At 30.7% G+C, this 24,405-nt stretch overlaps 2 protein-coding genes across 17 annotated transcripts in view; one reads left to right on the forward strand and one right to left on the reverse strand.

Moving 5' to 3' along the window:
* LOC118201623 (F-box only protein 28-like) overlaps positions 1-20,933 on the reverse strand; it is a 66,800-nt gene extending 45,867 nt beyond the window's left edge. For 2 of the 9 annotated variants that reach the window (XM_085816116.1, XM_085816114.1), the window contains exons 1-3: positions 20,588-20,734; positions 9,211-9,434; positions 3,222-3,470 (exon numbers count right to left, since the gene is read on the reverse strand). In XM_085816116.1, coding sequence (XP_085672242.1) covers positions 3,222-3,470; positions 9,211-9,432 — 471 coding nt within the window. In that variant the 5' untranslated portion in view covers positions 9,433-9,434; positions 20,588-20,734. Of the gene's footprint in view, positions 1-3,221; positions 3,471-9,210; positions 9,435-18,868; positions 19,166-20,331; positions 20,541-20,587; positions 20,737-20,790 lie in introns of those variants that run through there. The other 7 variants (XM_085816117.1, XM_085816109.1, XM_085816108.1 and 4 more) reach the window with 7 other exon arrangements.
* Positions 20,934-21,090: 157 nt separating this feature from the next.
* Positions 21,091-24,405, forward strand: part of LOC118201622 (uncharacterized) — an 85,231-nt gene continuing 81,916 nt past the window's right edge. For 2 of the 8 annotated variants that reach the window (XM_085816100.1, XM_085816107.1), the window contains exon 1: positions 21,091-21,441. The gene's annotated coding sequence lies outside the window, so the exon portion shown is untranslated. Of the gene's footprint in view, positions 21,442-21,462; positions 21,525-21,616; positions 22,250-22,290; positions 22,516-22,731; positions 23,090-24,405 lie in introns of those variants that run through there. The other 6 variants (XM_085816103.1, XM_085816106.1, XM_085816104.1 and 3 more) reach the window with 6 other exon arrangements.

Raw genomic sequence — 24,405 nt, forward strand, 5'->3', positions numbered from 1 at the left:
TCCTTATAGAAATGTTTTGGGATGTCTCTCGTTTCTTTGCAATCGTACTCATCTGGATATAGCTTATGCTGTTAATATATTTTCTCAGTTCCAAAGCAATCCTGGTAAGTTTCACTAGGAAGGATTACTTAAACTTTTAGGAAACGTTTCCAATTCCAGACAGCACAAACTTAAACTGGTATGCAAGCAACTGAAGCTCAATATATATTCAGATTCGGATTTTGCTTCAAGCAGGGATGATATGGTGTCTATTGGTGGACAAATAGCTTTGTTGGGAGAATCACCTGTATCTTGGCGTACATTTAAAGAAAGGGGAGTGAGTTTGTCTACTATGGAGGCTGAATTTATCTCCATGATAGAATCATCAAAAGAATTAGTTTGGTTTAAAAATATTTTAGATGAATGCATTCGGTTTAGAATTGCAAGTAACTATGCTTCAAGACCAATATTGTTTGCAGATAACATGGCTGCTATATTTTTTACAAAATCACCCATTGAAAACTCAAGGACAAAACATAGAGATGTAAAACTATTTTTCATTCGTGATCTATTGAACAGGGAAATTTTTATTTAAAATATGTTCCAAGTAAAGATAATCTGGCTGATCCCATGACAAAACCGCTGACTAAGCATAACCTGATAAGATTTTGTAGAACAATTTTCTTATGAAACTTGTTTTTGTGTGTATTTAAATTAAGAGTTTTGTTTAGAAATAATATGTTATAAATCATATTATGATGAATATTAGGTAAATGTAAAACTGTATAGTGTAGAATGTTGTATGATTGACCAGGGCCCTGGATAAAAGTATTGAGTGTATGATCATACATATGTCTTTGTATTGTTTTGTAACATGTTGGACTTTCTTGTTATGGTAAAATTTTGAATAATGGGATAAGATGTTCCCAAAGGAAAATTTTCTTAAAAGTTTTTTGAATTGAATAAAATTGTGATATTTATTTATTCTTGTTTTGAATTTTGTAAAGATACTGGCGTTCAGTTTTATTTCAAGTCGGAGATGATGATGTGGGGGGCATTTGTTGGAAAATATGACTTATTGTAACCCTTTTACTGCATCATCTCTCCTCCTTGAAATGTTTATTATGCTTAGTTCTTATTTTTAATGGGATATAGTAGTTACTTCTACTTCTTTTTCTTACTGCCACTGTTTGTGTTGAGAACGAACTGTTTCAACCTAATTAAGATGCAAAAACGAAACGTGATGTTACGTCATCTGGAAAGCCAACTCGTGCCAATAGCTGATTGGTTGCCGTGAGATGACGTCATGCCTACTTCTGGTATAAGTATCTCGCGTCGCTCTGGCTCAGCCCTTCTAGTTCCTGCTTTCCTGGCTCTTGGGTGTGCGGATTCCAGCCCCTTTTGAAGGATGCGTGCAGTCCGGTGAATAAGTTCCTTGGTTTCTGTCCACAAGATGACTACTCCTGAATAAGTTCCTTGGTTCCTGTATACAAGATGACCTTTCCAGAATAAGTTCCTTGGTTACAGAGGCTACAATGTGAGTGACTGCCATGGGCGGCATCCATGTTCTTCATGAAGGCGGCATTTAAATAAGTTAGCGGCGATTCCTCGTGTTCAACTACTGTGAACGGATTTAAGTGCCTTCAAGGACTTAATTTATATTTCAGGTGCTTTCTTGACCATTGAGCATGGACTGATCGAATGTGTAGCCAATTTCATTTGAGACTGCATAATTTCTGTTTAGGTTTTTTTTCCGTATTGAATGCCAGTATTTTTGGAAACCAGGTAAAATATTATTTGATGAATGAAAGTTTGAAAATGATGGTTATATTATATTTTTTCTAAGACTCTGATATTGTTTAAATCTATTCTTTTTTTTTTTTTTTTTTTTTTTTTTTTTAAATATTTTTAATAAATTGGTTAAGTTTGAAATCTCTTTATTGCCTTCAATGTCTGCACAACATATAATCTCAGGGAGCTTTTATTGATACTACTGCTAAATGTTTAATTTTATAAACTTTAAACTTTGCTTTAGCATCAGCAAGTACACTTACAACAAAAATTAAAGATATACATGCCCAACAAAGAACAACAAATTCAAAATTACGATGAGCCATAAAGATCTCCAAAAAATATGCAAATGTGAAATATGCTATTTGGACACTCGTAAGAGAAGATTAAGCTAATATGAGTGCAAAACGTGTCACCCTGCAACCTGCCTCTCATATGCTGTTTTCATGTGTCCTCCGTGCTATAAGGGAGAAGTAGAAGGACAGATATCTCCTAATGAATCAGATGAACGACAGATTACACTTATGTTCTAGTTTTAATTAAATTTAAATCTATAATTAGCCTTGCACAACTTTTAAAAGTTATTTTACAAAATTTGTTAAATATAAAAAGTTTCTTTGTAAGACTAAATTGTTTTATTGTCTGTTAAGTATTTTTATAACTTGTGGAAGTTTAATAATTATAGCATTTGATTTTGTAAGAAAACACTTTTTATATATAAAAAATTTTAGTAAATAAAGAAGTACCTCTCAAGCTCTATGCACCCGAACGAGTTCCGAAACACATAGCGCCTGATGGGCATGTTAATACAATTTTTCTTTCATTGGCAAACTAACCATAATCAGATTATGACATAAAATACACATTAAAAAATGAAGAAAATAAAAACTGTATTTGTATAAAATATACAAAAACTCTTAAAAGCAAATGTCCAGCCATTTCGAAAAAAGAAATTCAAGTTTTATTTTTAATTACATATGAAAACAAATGCACAAAGTTCATCAAATTCAATTCAAACAGGAAAATATACGTCTGTTTTAAAAATACTCTTAAGAATTTCTTGATTTACTGTGCCAGAAAAAAGAATTTATATGGAAGTCAAAATAAGAAGAGTGTATAAAATTTAAGCAAACTTAAAAGTATGAAAATTAGGAAAATACTATTGTATCCTCATCTGGTGAAATTGATAAAATATCTGGATATTAAATTTAAAAAAACAAAAAAATTGGAGGCAGGGGGAAAAGAGAAAAAGTTAGTTTTGCCTATATAATATGTAGATCTATAAAGTTTAATACAATTTTTCATTAACAAATTAAACATAATAGATTACGAACATAGAATACGCATTAAGAAATGAATTAAATAAAAATGCATTCATGTAAATTATATTAAAAAAATTTCTTAGAAGTAAATTTTAAGTTACTAAAAAATTGTGAAAAAATATAGCTTACTTTACCCGGGAAAAAACAGCAATAGTTTCTTTTAATTGGCTTCCCAAATGTCGTATTTAGTAATGACAGCCTCATTAATAATGTTTCAACTATATCACTTTGTCGAGCTAATGGATGTTTTCGCCGAGAAGATTCTCTTCTAGGCATTTGGGCTTTAATACTTTTGAACTTTCGGTCCACAGCATTTTGTATACGGTTAAATTCAGAGTTCAACAAGGATGAGCTTACACGGTTAAAGTATCGTGATACCTTGAAAAAAAATTGTTTAAAGTATCATGACATAAAGAATTTGAATTTTGTAAGTACATATGTATTATCACACTGACTAAGAATGTTAAGCAGCTGGATTTAGCACCAATTACGGATAAGTATGATGTAACATCAACATACTCATAACATCTGGAACAATCACTACACTAAGTTTGTGCTCATTCTAAACAGGATGGCCTAACAAAATAACAGAAATTACCAAAAGTTTTTTAATAAAGTGCAAAAAAACAAAATGTGTCCTTTATTGATTGTTTATTAAATAAATAGCATAATTTCCTTCAGAATTCTGCAGGAATAACTAGTTCAACTTTAGTTGGACTTTCACTAACCTAAACGGTTCGATAGTAGCTAACTTTCGCAATTGTTGGTAAGCAACTTTCATAGTTATTTCACATAATATAAAAGTATCTTTTCCTACAATTAATATTATACTTCAGTACTTTCTCATCAATAGGGTGCCATTTAGTTCCAAACAAAAATGTTCGCACAAAGTCTAACTAAATGTCAGAAACCCTCATGATACACACAGCTTCATCAAAAATACAGTCAAAAGTCTTTAATCCGGACTCGTCGGGACTTCGGCGATTCCGGATTATCGATTTTTCCGGATTATAGATCATCAGTTTAAATCTGGTAAGATGGCATGCAGAAATTATAAAATTAAAAATATGAAACCGTAATTTATAAAATAATGAGCAATTATGATCTAAAGGGTATCAAAATTTACAAAAAAAGAAACTTAATATTTATTTGTTTACTTTATTAAACATTTCTTTCAACGCGCGCATGCGTAAAGCATACCTTACGCATAGCCAAAATTAGAAAACTGCAACCAGAAAACTATTTGATGTGTATTCGTGATATTTATAATGATGAGGAATTTGATTTAAATCATACCAAAGATGGAGTACATCGAGATAAAATACTACATTTAGTAAGGAATTATAAGGCGAATAAAATAAAAACATCTGCCATGAAGATAACGATAGTGCTGACAAATCAACTTCCAGTTCATTGCGCGGCGCAACGTCCCCCCCCCCCCGCACAGAGCAGCGTGAAATTGATAAACAGATTTCGGAACGGTTAGATAAACAAAGGATATGGCTTTATCCAATTTTTTGTAGCAATTCGTTTTTTGTTTGACGGACATCGAAACATACTTTCGTTTTCTAGATCCTTTGGGAGCTCCAGCATCGGAAATTCTATTTGACATAATCGAAAGTTCAAGCTTACTTTTATAAAATTGCTCTAACAGTCTGCAAAAAATAATAAGCCGGATCCAATTCGAAGATTAAGGAACAACGCAATCATCAACATTAACTGAAATAGACAATTAGAGCTTATACCGTCCGTTATATATTAAACACGCACGCGAAAACGTATTCTGTGCTTGCGCAAATGCATATGCACAGTCGTAAATGTCTTGCGCGCATGAGTAAAACGCCTATGCGCATGCACAGAAAGATTTTAGCTTTGAGGTCCGGATTATAGATCATTCTGGATTATGGGTGTCCGAATTAACGACTTTTGACTGTATAATTAATATATAGTATATAATATATCTAATATATATAAATATAATTAATTATATACTTCAGTATTTTCCTATTAACAAGGTGCCATTTTGTGTCAAGAATAAATATTGACCAGAAATCTAAACTAATACCTAACTAAATGGCATCAACCCTTATGATACATAGAGGCTTCATGAAAAGAATAATGGTCAGAGTAAACTGAAGGGTGCCCCCTGTATTGTCGTGAAGTTGTTTCACTTATGGTAACCTGAGCAGTTGAATGCTATGGAATTCCTATTATGACATAACTCGTTACATGCTTGCAGTGAATTTGAATAATGGGAAAAAATTAAGGGCTTGTTTGTGTGTTAGATGTTGCTTAGGACGTACGGTGGTTATTTTGTGGTTTACACGGTAAAATGGCTGAATGTGGTGAGATTAATTTGAAGTTTCTGTATGATTTGGAATGAAAGGGAAAAAAAGCACTGACTGACATGTAAATGAAGTTTTACTTAGTAGGCAAAGTAAGTGTCCTGTTTGTTGGAAAGAAATGCGTATGGTCGAACGTCCGATGATACCGGCACTACGAAGGATTCTTTTACTCTTATTTTTGTGAATTTATGTGGCGACGCCAGTATACACATTCTAGTGCATATAATTTTAAGAAATTTTTGGATGCTGTTAAGGAATTTTGTTTGACTGAAGACTCGGAAATTTATAAATAAGGTAAGTGGATATTTCCTTTATGTAATACTAAGATGAATTTCCTTTGTTGTTACTTCATTGTTTGATTTAAAATGTAGTTTGTTGAGATTATACAGTACAAAGTCTAAGAAAAGGTCATGGTGAACTTCTCTGAGATAATAACTGCCTGAAGGGAAAATGGTGATGAACATGTTAGATATTGCTTCACGCTTTCTTTGGTTGTTTTTTCTGAGTCTGTATCTTAACAAAAATATTAGGAGCCATAATGAACACAGAATGGCTTTTAAAGTTGAAAATCCCCATAACTTTAAGTTTTATAAGTGGCTATATATACTTTTATTTTTATCAAGCCTGTTATCTGAATCCAATAATACACTTTTAACTGCATTTTTTACAGCTACATTTGTAAGAATTAAACATAATACATTAACTTTAAATTTCATAAGTAGCTATATTTCATTTTGATCAAACCAATTATCTAAACCCAATAATAGACTTTTAGAACTACATTATTATTATAAGATTTAAACATAATACAGTACAAAGTCCATAATCCGGACTCATCGGACTTCGGCGATTCCGGATTATAGATAATCAATTTAAATCTGGTAAGATGGCATGCAAAAATTATACAATTAAAAAATGAAACCGTAATTTATGAAATAAAGAGCAGATATGATCTAAAGGTATCAAAACAAAATTCACACACACAAAAAAAAAAAAAAAAAAAAAAAAAAAAGCTTAATATTTATTTGTTTACTTTAGTAAACATTTCTTTCAATGTAAGTTGTTTAAGTTGCTTCATTTTTTGTGCTAATACTTTCTCTCTAATTCTATAAACAGACATAATTTTTTTTGTTCAGTTCCAAAGTTCCACTGTTCAAGTCCTGCTATTGCTGTGTCCAGAATACCGACTAACTTGTCAACCGAAATTTTTTCATTTTCAATAACTTCTCTGTCACTTTCTTCACTATCAGAAGCAGTATTTTCTGGATCTAGAACTATACTACAGATATCGCCGACCATTAATTGATTGATGATTGGGGCTTTGTCGTCACAATGAAAAACTTCTGTTACATCACCTTCATTTATTACCGCTTCTCCACATTTCTTTACAGAATCCAATAATTGGAAAATTTCACCTTTAGTTTGTGAGCCTAGCTTATACCATTCATTATACTTTAAACGCGCATGCGTAAAGCATAAAACAAAATTTAAAAAAAAGTTTGTGGCTTTGATGTCCGGTTTACAGATCATTCTGGATAATGGACATCTGGATTATAGATGTTGTACTGTATATAAATAAATGGGAGAAAACTGAAAAGCTCACATGAATAAAATCTACTGTCTCATTGAAAAATCATAACATTATTGTTAATACAGTACAAAGTCCACAATCCGGACTCATCGGGACTTCCGTGATTTCGGTTTATGGATTTTTCTGGATTATAGATCATCAATTTAAATCTGGAAAGATGGCATGCAGAAATTATACAATTAAAAATATGAAACCGTAATTAATGAAATAAAGAGCAATTATGACCTAAAGGGTATCAATATATATATATATATATAAGCTTAATATTTGTTTACATTAGTAAACATTTCTATCAATGCAAGTTGTTTAAGTTGCTTCGTTTTTTGTGCTAATACTTTCTATAAACAGACATGATTTCTTGTTCAGTTACAAAGTTCCACTGTCCAAGTCCTGTAATTACTGTGTCAAGAATACCAACTAACTTGTCAATCGAAATTTTTCGGTTTCAGTAACGTTCTCTGCTACTTTCTTCACTATCGGAAGCGCGCATGGGTAAACGCTTTACTGGCTTTACGCGCATGCGTAAGTTTGTGGCTTTGAGGTCCGGATTATAGATCATTCCGGATTAGAGACTTTGTACTGTATATTTTTTGTTGGCTGCTCCTTTGACTTTTTAAGTGAATACGGATTGATGTGTGCAAAGCCTAGTTTGTGCAATTCTAATTTTTTTTTTTAAAGTGAAAATAGGTAGATGTGTACATGGATACCGAATTTGTGCAATTCTTTGACTTGTTATTTTGGATTTGTGTATCAGTGATTTTTGCCACAAAGCCAAAATAACAAGTCAAAGAATTGCACAAACTCGGTGTTGATGCATCATCAAGAATCGCCAATTATTGCCAAGGGGCACCTGTAATACAGTATTTTTACCAGAATAACTACAGTACGACTCCAATTATCTGAATCGCTTTCAGAATTTTTCAGAATCAACTGAAGAAGAGAAGGAAAAGGAAAAAGATGCTCAAGAAAATGAAAGGGAAGAGACAGAAGAAGATGAAGATGGCGTGCAACATGAAGAATTAAAAAACATTCTTTTGAAAATTTATGGATGCTCAGAAGTTAGTGCTGAGGATACAGAAGAATGGATGATGTGTGATTTGTTAGACCCTAGATTTCAAATTCTAAATGATGATGAACTTATTGAAAGTGTGAGAGAAGAAAGTGTTGAAGATGACCTTAATGTTGAAATTGAAGCAGACATGGGATCATCAGCTAGTGAAGCGTTTGCTTGCCCGGAAACTGTGTTGAAGTGGATGGAGTGTCAGCCCAAGTTTGATGACATGCAACTTCTCATTGACAAGCAGATGGGTGATTTAGATGCCTGAAAACGGACAAGACAGTCAGACTGTTTACTTTGACCGAGATGTCCAGCAAGCAATGACTTTCAGCACTTAAAAGTACTGTACAGTATGTTATATAACATCTACGCAAAAGTGTTGCCTTTTCATTTTAATTAATTAAAACCTCTTTTTGTTTAAAAAATAGTTTTTTCCTCCCATTTCAACATACAGTAATTAATTAAATTGTACCTAGACGCTTATTTTGGAAAAAATCCAATTATCCGAATGGAGTCCGGTCCCAACAGATTTGGATAATTGGAGTTCTACTGTATTTTAGCAAATCCAGAATAAATAAATTAAAGAAAAATACAAAAACAGAAAATGACTTAATGTGTGTAATGCTGAATTTGCATACTTTTCTAGTGTTTTGGCTTGAAAATATATTAGAATATTACACTAGTTTGGCATTGCACACATTAAACAATTGGTTATCACATCTGCTGATGGGTGCCTTAACCACAGAAAAGCACTAACACGTTATAAGCAACTGACTGAGCTTAAGTGTACAATTACAACATTATAATGATGAATATTTGTTCCCTTAACATTTCTAAAAAGACGATCCAGCTTATAACAGGAAAAAAGAAAATGTAAATTATATAATGTAAATTTTTAACTTAAGAGAAATTTCATGAAAAAAGATTTAAAATAAAAAACATTGCACAATGTAATTTTTTAAAATTATTCATTACAAACAGATTAAATATATATATCTATATATCTTACAAAAAGAAAATGAATGTTCTTTAGATAATTTTTTTACAGTAAGTTGATTTTTCATTTTCTTCTTTCTGCGATGATACAGATTTTCTAACTACCTACGAAATATAAGGATCACTTACCATCCTAAATTTAGCAATCTCACTAAAAGAAAAAAATCTTAGAATGTACTCAATTATTTCAGATGGTAAATCTGTAATCCCAAGAACTCCAGAACGCTCTAATGACTTTTCATTTGATTCAAAGCTCGATGTAGAACTATTCATATTTTTCTGTTGCTGAGTAGACATATGTTGCCAACCGAACTGAATTGTATTTTCATTTACTTCATGATCGAGATCCATTTCTGCAAGAAAAGAAAAATGATACACACATTTCTAAAAAACAAACAAACAAAAAAAAAAAAAAAATAATAATAATAAAATAAAAAAAATAAAATAAAATAAATAAATAAATAAATAAATAAATAAATAAAAATAAAAATAAAATAAAAAAATAAAATAAAATAAAAATAAATAATAAAAAAATAAAAAAAAAATTTGCATACTTTTAAAATTTATTTAAAAGGACTTGAAAATTAAACTCCTGTGCTATTGCTATTAAGATTAAAGATTTTAATTTTAATAGGGAATATTAGATTATCTGTTAGAAATATGAAGAAAATTTAGATATTATATCAAAATTAGAATATGTAATTAATAAACTGGAATTTGTAATTTATTAAATGCTAAATTAATAAAAATTAAATTTTTTTAAAGAAAAGTATATTTAAACAATTGAAATCATTGTTGATTCTACCAACTTTTCAAAGTGAATCAGAATCCCTCTACAATTCATTTGGATTGTATTTCAATTTTTTTGCATTTCTGAACAAAATTTTTATTCTAAATATAAATCTGCTACAAAAATTTTTGTTTGCATTTTGAAATGATTTAAGATTTAAATTAAGATATTTTATATTATATATATATTTTACATTTTTGAAATAATTTAAAGAAATTAAAATATTATATGGTATAGATCCAAATGAGTTGTTGGTGATTGTATAGATTTCCCTTGAATTCCATTTCCCCTTGAAAATTCAAGATCTTTCTGTGGAATCCACAATGATTTTAACTGTTTAAATGCACTTTTTAAAATTTTTATTGATTGAGCATTTAATAAATTTAAAATTACAATTCAATTAGTTACATATTCCAATTTTGATTTACTACTATCTAAATTTTCTTCACATTTCCTAGGAGGTAACCTAATCATATGTATATTCTCTCTCTATATATAAATATATTAAAAAAAATTATATCTGTAAATCTTTACATACAGCAAATTAAAATAATCCAGAAAAATAAAACAAGACAAATTATAATCAAGCAGAAGAAGTATATTATACGCTCAAATAACACTACACTTTCATATGAAATAGCAAGAATGATGATATGCAACAGAGCTTAAGTAAAATAATAATCAGTTGCAGATACATTTATAGCTTTCTTGTTCACAAGGGGTTAAAAGAAGTCTTAAATTTTACTTAAATGCAAGACTAGTGCTAACTGGTGCAATTTTCATGGCCCCTAGATGTTGCAACTTAATGTTTCTCTAAATTAAAAAATTTTACTGCCTTTAAATTCTGCCAATCTATTGTGCTGGCTCTACTGAAATGCGCTGCTGCTTGAAAGAATTGCAATTTGCAGTTATGTTAATTATTAAGATATTACAATGCACATACCTTAACCTTTTACTTCTTATTAGCAGCAGTATTCTCACTAAAATTGTGCAAAAAAAAAAAAAAAAAAAAAAAAATTCTGGATCACAAAAGAAAAGACCAAATATTTTCTTAAAGCTTGAGTAAAATATTTCCTTATTTGTTTGTACATATGCTAAAAATTTATTTGATTAGCAGACTTTTGTTTCTGTCACATGCATAAAATAGTTCATGCTAAGTTAGTAAAAAAAATTTTTTAATAACTATACATAAAAAATCTTATCAGATGTCAAATTACAAAAATTCATTTGCAGTATTGATACAGAGCTTACCCAAGAACACATTTGAACCTTTATTATAAAAGCAATATTTCTCAGAATATTTATAATTAAAACCTACAAATATATTAATATTTCATTGATATTTACCCATCAATACTAACCATCTGCTTTTTTTTATAATTATGAGAAATTATTATTACTTTGATTATCTGTACCCCATGAAAAGTTACCAACTCACTGAACTTTTGTTTTGCTAGCAGCACTGTTTCTGTTACCAGGACCGGGTCTAGAAATGTATGGATGGATGTGTTCATGTATACATGTATATACGTACACACATATGTATCCACATGTGTACACACATACATACACATGTGCATATATATACAGATATACATAATTAAAGAAAAGAGAACAAACTAAAAAAGACCTTTGTGGTCAAAAACTTTGTGCATTGAGCTTCAAAATTTAGAAAACAAGTTTTATATATATATACAGTCAAAAGTTGTTAATTTGAACATCCATAATCCAGACCTCAAAGCTACAAACTTTCTGCGCATGCGTCGCGTAAGACCTTTACGGCTGCGCATATGCGTGTGCGCATGCGCATAATACGTTTACACATGCTCGTTTAATGCGGACGGTATAAGCTAAAATTATCTAATTCAGTTAATGTTGCAGATTGCATTGTTCCTTAATTTTCGAATTGGATCCGGCTTATTATTTTTTGCAGACTGTTAGAGCAATTTTATAAAAGTAAGCTTGAACTTTCGATTATGTCAAATAGAATTTCCGTACTGGAGCTCCCAAAGGCGAAAGTATGTTTCGATGTCCTTCAAACAAAAAGTGGAATTGCTACAAAAAATGGAATTGCTACAAAAAATGGATAAAGGCATATCCTTTGTTTCTCTAACCATTCCGAAATCTGTTTATCAATTTCATGCTGCTCTGCGGAGGGAAGGGGGGATGCTGCGGCGTGCAATGTATTGGAAGTTGATTTGTCAGCACTATCCTTATCTTCAGGGCAGATGTTTTTATTTTATTTTTCTTATAATTCCTTACTACATGTAATATTTCATCTCAATGTACTCCGTCTTTGATATGATTTAAATCATATTCCTCGTCATTATAATTCACTTTCGATAGTGAAGAAAGTAACACAGAGTTTATTGAAAACGAAAAAATTTCGATTGACAAATTAGTCGGTATTCTCGACACAGCAATTATAGGACTTGAACAGCGGAACTTTGTAACTGAACAAGAAATTATGTCTGTTTATAGAATTAAAGAGAAAGTATTATTACATAAAACAAAGCAACTTAAACAACTTACTTTGAAAGAAATGTTTAATAAAGTAAACAAAAAAAAAAAAAAAAAATATTAAGCTCTTTTTTTTTTTTTTTTTTTAAATTTTGATACCCTTTAGATCATAATTGTTCTTTATTTCATAAATTACGGTTTCATATTTTTAATTTTATAATTTCTGCATGCCATCTTACTAGATTTAAACTGATGATCTATAATCCGGATTGTCGAAGTTCCGACGAGTCCGGATTAACAACTTTTGACTGTATACACACTTCTAAACCTGGTCGTGATAATAGAGTACCTTGCTCTTTACACCTGATAAATACAGTACAAAGTCCGCAATCCGGATGTCCATTATCCGGATCTCAAAGCCACAAACTTCACGCATGCGCGTAAAGAATGCGCATACATTACGCATAAATGTATGCTTTACGCATGTGCACGTTAAAAGAAATGTTTAATAAAGTAAACAAATAAATATTAAGCTTTTTTTGTAAAATTTGATACCCTTTAGATCATAATTGCTCTTTATTTCATAAATTATGGTTTCATATTTTTAATTACATAATTTCTGCATGCCATCTTATCAGATTTAAATTGATGATCTGTTATCCGGAAAAACCCCTAATCCGGAATTGCTGAAGTCCCGACAAGTCCGGATTACAGACTTTGTACTGTAGTATTCTGTTTATAAATAATAAGCAACATTTGGTTAATCTTTGGATTATGGTAACTTGGCAATTTTTTGGCTAAAATTTGGCAACCAACCCTGCTACAGCAACCTGCTAGTTTTGTTTTGGATGCCATTTTGTTTTCACGAAGTAAAGGCATGTTTTTTTTTTTTTTTTTTAAACTCAACATTTTTCCCAATAATCTGCTAGCCTAATTACGCTTAGGCTCGAACATTTATGGAACAAAAGTGCTTAATCATGACGAAAATTAGGTGCGAAATTGGGAGAAAGTGCAGAATCGCCCACTGCTTGCCGCGTTTTTAATTTGTACATACATTGTATGCATGTACACGTCGACCTATTTTCACTTAAAAAAAATCCCAGAATTGCACAAAAATGGCATTGCACACACTCTTGACTTTATCCATGTACATTGCTAAAGCCCTAGCTAGTAACCTTTATCGCCTTACCAAAATGTTGCCAAACTACCTGTTACTATATTCCAAAGATTAGCCCAACATTTTATTAAAAAAGAAAGAACAGAAAAAACGACCAGCTATGGCCTTCAAAATAATCCTTTCTCTTTATTTCCAGGGTCTCCCACAAATAAGTAAACTGTTTCATATTTCATCAACCAGTGAACTCTACAGTTCCATTACAATTTATTACAACTCCTTATCCCCCAAAAAGCACTTCAAGGACGAACACTGATCAACAAAATTACAATTAAATATTAAGCACGTAAATCCAAGTGTATTCAAATGTGTGTGGCGTGCTACTGTCACAAATATACTTGAAAATATACTCAAAACCCAGCTATTCTACCTAATGTTGAAACTGAAAGTTCAGATCATCAGAAAGTACCCATGGAAATTCATAAATGATACAGTATGATGATGATCCATTTCCTCAAAAGCTACTTCACCAGTGGAATTAAAAACTTTTAAGAAATAATTCACAGTGTAAATAAGAAATAAAGGCTGATCTTTAGAATATGGTAACTGGTAGTTTGGTGACATTTTGGAGGCGATAAAGGTTACTACCTGGCACTTTGGTAATAATGTGAGCAGTACTCAGTTCCGATTACGCATTATTTTGTGTGAGGGAAATGACAGATCATGGGATATGTCATGTGATATTAATGGATGAATTACAGTTCTTTAATCAGAAAAGGGGGGAAATCGGGAAAAAATCTGGAAATTTTGTATTTGGCTTTATTCTGTGTTGTGTGAAACAGTGTTCGTTAATTTTTGGATCCCAATGCCCTAAATAAAGTGAATTCGAAATGGGTATTTAGTGGGATTGAAAGGGGTAGTAATAAGTGTTTCTTTAAGGTTGTGCGAGATAAAGTAAAGATGTTTTATTAAGTTATTTATTTTACCTGGTACCTTGCTGTGAACTTTAAGTATGATTTTAAAGATCCTGAAACAGAAATAAGAAAAGTTTATCGGACACGTAATCAAGATTCTGAAGAAGATTAGGTAAGTTAGTATTTTTAATTATTTGAGGATATTATTTTTATGCATTGTTGTAAATGTAAGGTGGAAGTAAAGTAATTTGGTATTATTGGGAAAATTGTTATTAGCAATGATTTAGTTTAAAGTAATTAGGATTGTAAGCTAATTTTTATTAATTTAATGTATGTGCTTATTATATTTTAAGTAGTGTTTTTGAATTTAATAATATTTTAATTAAATGATAGTTATTTTGTGAAATTTATGTTTGTAGGAATTTGGTATACGTTTTAGTTGAAGTAAACGTGCATGGAAATAATTTAAATATTTGACACTAAGTATTTGTAATGTTTGCGGTATGAATTCGTTGGTGACGTTTATAATATAATAGATAATTCAGAGGTAAAAGTTTTTGGATATTTTATTTATTTTATACGTGGAAATGTTCATATTTAGAAAGGGTATATACTTTTTCGTTATTAGGTAATTTCATATATGTTCTTTTTAATGGGTTTAAAGATTCAGAAAATTGTCATGCATTTTCGTGAAATTTTTCTAATTTATGAGAAAAAAGGAGTGTACATGGATATGGTGAAGAGTGTGCGCAATGCCAATTTTGTGCAATTCTGGGATTTTTTCTAAGTAAAAATAAGTTGACGTGTACATGGTTTAGTGGTATTTTAATTAAATGATAGTTATTTTGTGAATTTTATGTTTGTAGGAATTTGGTATACGTTTTAGTTGAAGTAAACGTGCATGGAAATAATTTAAATATTTGACACTAAGTATTTGTAATGCTTGCGGTATGAATTCGTTGGTGACGTTTATAATATAATAGATGATTTAGAGGTAAAAGTTTTTGGATATTTTATTTATTTTATATGTGGAAATGTTCATATTTGGAAAGGGTATATACTTTTTCGCGATCAGGTAATTTCATATATGTTCTTTTTACTGGGTTTAAAGATTCAGAAAATTGTCACGTATTTTCGTGAAATTTTTCTAATTTATGAGAAGAAAGCAGTGTACATGGATATAGTGAAGAGTGTGCGCAGTGCTATTTTTGTGTAATTCTGGGATGTTTTTTTAAGTACGTTTATTCTGGGGTGTTTTTTAAGTAAGACGTGTACATGGTTTACGTGTATGTGTTATTTTGGAAAACACGTAAGGAGTATGGTATTGTGCACTTTTTCCCAATTTTGCAGTGAATATTTGTCATGATTAAGCAGTTTTGTTAGATAAAATTTCTAGCATAAGTGTAATTCGGCTAGTAGATTGTTGGAAGAAGTGTTCAGTAGATAAAAAGAAAAGAAACATGTCTTTACTTCGTGAAGACAAAATGGCGGCGGGAAAAAAAATATAGAGGGTTGCTGTAGGAGAGTTGGTCCTCAAATTTTTGCCAAAAAATCGCCAAGTTACCATAATGTAAAGATCAACCGAAATAAATTCAGCAACTATGGAACTACTAAATGTCTAATTACAGTAAAAAGTCGTTAATCCGGACTCGTCAGGACTTTGGCGATTCTGGATTATCGATTTTTCTGGATTATAGATCATCAGTTTAAATCTGGTAAGATGGCATGCAGAAATTATAAAATTAAAAATATGAACCGTAATTTATGATTAAGACACAATAACACGCCGAATAAATACTAATTCAGAAGTTAAACAACAAAAATCAGCGTTATATTTACAAAATTTTCACAGGACTAGTTTCGATGGTTTTACCGAACCACCATCCTCAGCTGCAAAACCGCAAATGAACAAGATAGGAACAAGATATGGAAGATGTTTTTTGAATAATTTTGGCAGCAGAAAAATTGAAAGTGTGATTTTCGGACCAACAATGTTGAGCAACAGAAGACTTCTGTGTTTCCTTTTTTCTAACATATGTCTCATGTTCCTTGAAGCGAAATTTTAAGGCTCTCTTAGTTTGGCCAATGTAAATTAAACCACACTGGCAAGGAATCCTATAAATACCCCAGGAATTCATATCCGGAATGGGGTCCTTGAGTATGGAACTCGGAATTTTATCGATGGGACAATAAACAACCCGAAAGTTAAATTTCTGCAAAATATGTGCAACTTTATAGTTAATTGATGGAAAGAAGGGAATGACAACAGAATTTTTATAATCTCCTAAAACAAGAGTGACAAGACTCCAAAATATCTTCCATAGCAGAACTGGATTTTCTAGAGGCATTTCACATTCATAAAAATCTTTCTGTTCTAGTTAACGATCCTAATTCCAATCCAAATTTGCCTTCGGCCTTTAAAGAAGTTATGTTTTAGTTCTGGTTTCACCAACAGATGGCACCACTTTCTTATTCTTGTCCAGGCTTTCTTATCTTATCTAATCATTATTTCCTATCTTGTTCATTTGCGGTTTTGCAGCTGAGGATGGTGGTTCGGTAAAACCATCGAAGGAAGCACTTCCGCAGAGAACCCGGTAAATGTAAACATCGCCAACTTTGGCGATAACAGTTCAAACCTGGTAACCCATCGGATTTATCCTATTCGCTTGTTCGAAGTTTGCAACCATTCCTCTTGTGTTCATTTTGTTGAATTATTACTGTCGTTGTTTGCATTTGCAGATTTACATTATTCTTCTGTTATTTATTATTATTTTTTCTCAATTTTTTAACAACGAATAGATAGAAATATTTTCGTAGTTAGATGCCGGTTCACAGTTCGGGATGAAAGGAAGAAAATACGGGAGGGGTGAATGCTAATTTGTAACACAGCTGTTTACGTTGTGTTCTTAATTATTAACAGCACTAAGAAACATGAGGTTTCCAACTTCTAAAATAAGTCAAAATGTGCATGTGCATTTTAAATAATTAAGTAATGCTTTTATTTTTATTATTGGTCATTGTCATCTAAAATTATGAGCATAAATCAATTTTTATGGCTTAAAATTTTAACAAGATTATATATTGTTAATGCTTTTCTAACAATAACCTTTCAGAGGATGGCAGGTGTGACATAAATACATGATTAAGTTGAAATAAAAAATATTATTGATTACCTAAGATGACAGAATAGTTTGATGCATCAAAATTGTTATTGTTTTCTGTATTAACTGGAATTTAAGACAATTTTTTTTCATATATCACGTTTAACCGCTTAATTTCAGTATATTAATACTAATTTATATTTTTTAAATGAATTTTTATTTCCGTTATAAACGCTTAATATATTCTTTTCTGTGCTAACTTGAATTTAATACAAATTCATTTTCGTATATCACGTTTAACCGGTTAGTTTTACATCTACATGCTTATTATCTGTGAATTTTTACTACCATATGCTTAATATATTGTTTTGCTTGCTAATTTCAACTTACATGCACTAAAAATCACGTTTACGGCTCGGCTCATCATCGATAAACAGCGAGCTTGGCGATTAAAAATGCAATGGCGCCAACGGGTTCTCTGCGGATGAAACCCTCCATCGAAACTAGTCCTGTGAAAGTTTTGTAAATATAACGCTGATTTTTGTTGTTTGACTTCTGAATTCGTAATTTATGAAATAAAGACACTTATGATCTAAAGGGTATCAAAATTTACAAAAAAAAAAAAAAAAAAAGAGCTTAATATTTATTTGTTTACTTTTTTAAACATTTCTTTCAATGTAAGTTGTTTAAGTTGCTTCATTTTATGTGATAATACTTTCTCTTTAATTCTATGAACAGACATAATTTCTTGTTCAGTTACAAAGTTCCACTGTTCAAGTCCTATAATTGCTGTGTCGAGAATACCGACTAATTTGTCAGTCGAAATTTTTTCGTTTTCAATAACCTCTGTGTCACTTTCTTCACCATCGGAAGCGAATTATAATGACGAGGAATTTGATTTAAATCGTATCAAAGACGGAGTACATCGAGATGAAAAGTAAGGAATTATAAGCCAGATAAAATAAAAACATCTGTCCTGAAGATAAGGATAATGCTGACAGATCAACTTCCATTTCATTGCGCGCCACGGCGTTATTTTTATTTTAGTTACTTTTCATTAACATTTCTAATTTATGAAGCTGATGGTGGCTACAATTTCTCATTCTATCCATCTCTTGTAATGCTACATTATTGCAAAGAACCTTTCCAGTGAGTTTTGAGCAGTCCAGTTCTTCAATTAATATTCCATCTAATGATTTCACACGAGTGAAGCGAATATACGCTTGACCTGCTGTGAAGAGTTTTTATTTTCGATATATTACTGTAACATTTAAATACTGTTTACCAATAGCCTTTATTAAGACTCCATTTTGCCATACAACATTTTTTATCTCTAATTCGATTCTTGTGGCACTACCACATTAATATACAGTGCTTACTGCATAATCTACAGTGCTTCACAACTTACTTTGCAAAGTAATCGGACATTACATCTGCTTCATCCAACTCTATAAAACTACAATTCTTTAATTCCATACACTTTAAAAATCTTTAGAACTCCGTCTTACTGTTGCCACTTATTTTTGTCAATATTATTTATAAGTTGTCACAACGCTAATTTTTGCAGCACGTGAGAATTCCTAATAAACGGTTATTTATTTGCAAGTCTTATAACATATATAAAAACAGCATATCTTCAGTTTCGATAAACAGGAATAAATAAATAGGAATTGACTTTAATATGTGAAAAAACTGTAATAACATCAAGTGTCATCCACTACAAGTTTAAAAAAATGTATTTGAACTTGAGTGGAATAAAAAGTATTTTATTGACGATTGAAAATTTGAACAAGATATAGGGAGAGTGTGAGCTAATATTAGGAATTTAAAAAGGGAGGAAAACCGTGCCAGGAAATATGGTATATGAATATCGATAATGCTTATAGTTTAACTGTTATGATTTGAAATAAGATTTCTGAAACAAACGATTCATATAAATAGAACACAAATATTAAAAAGAACCCACCCAAAGCATTCAAATAAAGAATACAACACACCCGAAGAGAATAATAAAATTTCCTTCATAAATTAAATATTCCTAAAAGAATTTTTATTCCATTTTTAATACAATTTGAAGAATCTAGCATTGTATAATAAAAATGCCTTAAAAAACTGTTATAAATATTAAAATATAACAGAAAAGTTCATCCAAATCCACACCATCATAATATAACTGAACTTCCTATTTAATTCAAAATAATATTTTTGGGAGTCAAATAAAATTACTTTCTTGGTGACATGAAATTATAAGAAAGAGAAAAATTTATTCTTTTCATATTCTGACATCTATTTCAAACGGAAAATATGAATATAATTCTAATCATTTTAAAGATAAAACTGAATGTGTTTTTGATGATAATATAAAATGAATGAAATACATTTGAAGGAGTTTTTTTTTTTAAATGCTAATGAAAATGTTAAACTCAGAGCTATAACCTACCATTTCAATTCCAAGAACTGAAATATATATCACAAAAATATGTTAATAAAAATTGTGTGTATATGCCTTTCAATATTTTAAATTTTCTTCAATTTGTTAGCAATTAAAATAATAAATTGCTAATAAATAATAAATTATAATATATAATAAATAATAAAATTGCTAATAAAATATATTAGCAATTAAAATACACAGATTTAAAAACTAAGCAAATCTGGCACTAAAAAAAAAAAAAAAAAAAAAAAGAAAAAGAAATTTCAGTTTAGACTAGGAGCTTTTAAATGTGCACAGAGGGAGATAGTATCATTTTTTAAAGAAACTATTTACATATAAAATTAATTAAAAGTATTGCAGAATAACAGCCATACACAATAATAAAAATTTGAGAACATATGAAGCAATAATTTACTAAAAGATAACTCAGTTATTACTATTTGAAAGTTTTATCAGAACTCAAATACTCTTCGCAAACTTAGGGTATATTTCAAGTAAACCTCGAGAATGCTTTTATAGGCAGAAAATTTCAATTCTGTTGTGAGTCTTAAGCAGTGAGGACAGTAGAGCGAAAATATGGGGATTAAACAAATTTATCGCTTGTGTAAATCCAAACATAAGTTGTATTGATATGTAAAGGAATGAATGTTTTAACACTTTGGTCTGAACGAAAAAAAAAAAAAAAAGGCGAACCTTTGAAATTACATGAAAAGTAGCAATCATTCAACCACCTTAACGATATCCCTTCTCTACCCGTGTTGCCAGTGGAAATTGTCCATAATTTTTTTCCGCTTCACTGCACGTAGTTTTCATGGCAATTAAGTGAAACCAAAGACGCAGATTATGCAGACAGTACCGAAAATCACGGCGAAAACTATACAAAGAAAAAAACTTGCCACAAATAGAAGCATCTGTCAAGATCTGAAAACCACATATATGTCATGCTTGGCTCTTTAGTACTTCACTTGTTCCGTCTACCTTACCGCAGCAAATTAAAAATAAATATTATTATTTTAGCAAATGCATATAGTCTAACATTTTGTCCGTCACTATTTTTAAGCAGTTTCTTTTAAATGTGAAACAGTTAATCAATGAAAAATAAACTACTTTAAAGAAAAGAATGTAATGTCAGTTTCAGACAGTGGTCACTTGTTTCTGAAAGTACATTGCTTTGACTTGAAATGAATGGGAAACAGCTGAATTTTGAGTTTTACAAAAAAAAAAAAAAAAAAGAAAGAAAGAAAGAAAGAAAGAAAAGACATAAATATGATGTTTAACAGCGTTTTTTGTTTCGATAAAATGAATTTATTAAACTTTCTTGAAAAAACAACGGAGCAATGGATTTCCTACGGTAGCGACATGTGCCCGTATGCAGCTCAGGCTCAGAATGTTGGCAAGGCCTTGGTCAAAGAATATGTATTACATAGACATTCTTTGCCTTGGTTTTCTCGTAATTCTTGTCGAACGTGAAGTGATGAAGTCCGTTGACGTTTGACAGTTTCGTGTAATGAATTGCCTGTAACTGAATATATATACATTCTGTTTTTGTAAGATTAAATATTTTAAAATATACTCACCGTTTAAAAATTACTGATTTTATTTTATTGACTTATTTAATTTGTTTGAAATGGTATATACCTAATCCTATTTGAGTATATTTTTATTTCTGTTTCATGATTCAGGTATGAGGTTCATAATGATGAAAACGTTTATCCAACCTAAAATTCTTTTTCTCATGACCTACTTCCATCACTAAATAGCAAAAGAAAACTTAGTGTTTTTTCTCTTAAGAAGCTTTCATACTAAGCAGCACTGAAGGTGAAAAAAGTTCAGATGGTTTTCTGTTTAATTTCGCACAAGGCAGAACTATGTCCAAACCAACAGCTTGCGAATTTAGATTGTGTATTTCACGAATCATGAAAAAGTTCTTAACCTTAAAATTACATAAAGTAACGGAAGCACTTCCGCAGAGAACTCGGTAAATGTAAATATCGCCAACTTTGGTCATAATAGTTCAAACCTGGTAACCCATCGGATTTACCATATTCGCATGTTCGAATTTGTAACCTTTCCTCTTGTGTTCATTTTGTTGCATTATCACTGCCGTTGTTTGCATTCGCAGATTTATATTATTTATTATTATTTTTTCTGAATTTGTTAACAACGAATAGATAGATGCCGGTTCTCGGCTCGGGATGAAAGGAAGAAAATACGGCGGGAGGTGTGAATGCTAATTTGTAACACAGCTGTTCATTCTTAATTATTAACAGCTCTAAGAACCAGGAGGTCTCCAACCTTTAAAATAATTTGTGTTCGTAGGCTGCAAAAATGTGCATGTGCATTTTAAATAATTAAGTAATGCTTTTATTTTTATTATTGGTTATTGTCATCTAAAATTCTGAGAATAAATCAATTTTTATGGCGCAAAATTTTAACAAGATAATATATTGTTAATGCTTTTCCAACAATAACCTTTCAGAGGATGGGAGGTGTGACATCAATAGATGATTAAATTGGAATAAAAAATATTATTGATTATCTTAGATGACAGAATGGTTTGAATATTATTGATTATCTAAGATGACCGAATAGTTTGATGCATCACCATGGTCACTGCTGGTGTAAGGAATATATTGTTTTCTGTGTTAACTTGGAATTTAAAACAATTTTTTTTCTTATATCACGTTTAATCAGTTATTTTCAGTATATTAATACTAATTTATATATTTAAAATGAATTTTTATTTCCGTTATAAATGCTTATATATTGTCTTATGCTTAATATATTCTTTTCTGTGCTAACTTGAATTTAATACAAATTTATTTTCGTATATCACGTTTAACCGGTTAGTTTTACATCTACATGCTTATTATCTGTGAATTTTTACTACCATATGCTTAATATATTGTTCTGTGTGCTAACTTGAATTTACATGCACTAAAAATCACGTTTGCGGCTCGGAAGCTTGGCGAGTAAAAATGCAACGGCGCCAACGGGTTCTCTGCGGATGAAAATAAGGCAATTTAAATACTGTTTACCAATCGCCTCTATTACGACTCCATTTTGCCATGTAACGTTCTTTATCTCTAATTTGATTCTTGTGGCACTACCACATTAATAAAAATAAATCGTAACGAATACTGTTCAAGAAAACAAGTTTGCATTCCTTTAAAAATTTTCATTTCTGCTTGGAAGGTCAGTATCTAATTGCCTGAAACTCCGTTGATTCATCTTTTTGTGAAATTAGGGAAAAAGAAAAAAAAAAAAAAAAAATCCTTATTTTTGAATGTGAATACCTTGTTGTTCGTGATACAAATGTTATACAAGAACTAAAGACAAATTATTGAAATATATGAAAAGATTTTGTAAAATGTGTCGTGTTGGTTTTGTTAATTGTAAGATTTGCTTTCATTGTTTTGTATTTTATAAACTCTCACAAAAAATTCAATTTAATATAAAAATTTCGCATTAATTTTTAATTCATTGTATTTTTTACTTCTTTCTGAATTTTTACCTAAGGTAAATTCTTCATTCACCATGCCTCCTTCTGTTTCTATCTGAAATTCTTGGTGAAATGGAATGGTATCTGTAATTCTTGGTGAAGTAAATGCAGTCTAAGATGGGGTATTTATGAAACATATTTTAAACTGCCTTGCTTAATTTAAAGTGTTATTTTAAATATGCAGTTCTAAATTTATGAGCAAACTCATTTTTGTAATTTTTTTCCCCATTACTGCAGAGAAAAGTTCTGATTGATTGATTGATTTTAAATGAATGGAAGTGGGAGTTTCAAAGAAGAAATAAGTTAAATATATTAGGAAGCCAGTATCTTTATTTTTTATTTTTTAAAGTTACATTTACTAAGTTTTAAATGCAAGGTGAGACCGAAAAGTAAGGTGACTCACCCCTCCTTTCGAAAATGAGAACAGCCCCAACACATGCATATTGTGATCTTCGGTATGCAATGCTGAAGTTCAGGGCCATTTGCAAAGTTTCTGGTTTTGTGTTTGTTGTGCATCCGCTTAAACGTTAAAGGTGTTAGTGCATTGTGTAATGGAGCAGAAAACGAATCTGAATTATAGTTTTAAAATGGGTAAAATTGCTACAGAAACCTTGAAATGCTTCAAAGTGTGTATGGCGAAGAAAATTTTTCTTGCAAGATAGTGTTTCGATCTTTTCCATTAAAGTGTGAAGGATGAGCATCGCAGTGGAAGACTGTTGACGAGCAGAACGGTGGCAAATGTTGAAAGAGTTAGGATGTTATTGCTGCAAGATTGCTGTTTGTCCGTCCGAATAATGGCGAATGAATTGAATCTTCCTCTTGAAATCGTCCGAACAACACTGACGCAAGATTTGGATAAACGTAAACTTTGTGCGACGTTTGTCCCTCATTACTTGAGCGATGAACAAAAACAGCAGCAATTGAACTCTTGTGGCAACTTCATCAATGCAGCAGATAAAGATGACCCGTTTTTACAGTCACTCATCACAGGTGATGAAACGTGGTGTTT

Source organism: Stegodyphus dumicola, chromosome 4 (assembly GCF_044657685.1).
Source record: "Stegodyphus dumicola isolate Sdum_Otavi_A_Nest chromosome 4, ASM4465768v1".
Lineage (NCBI taxonomy): Eukaryota > Metazoa > Arthropoda > Arachnida > Araneae > Eresidae > Stegodyphus > Stegodyphus dumicola.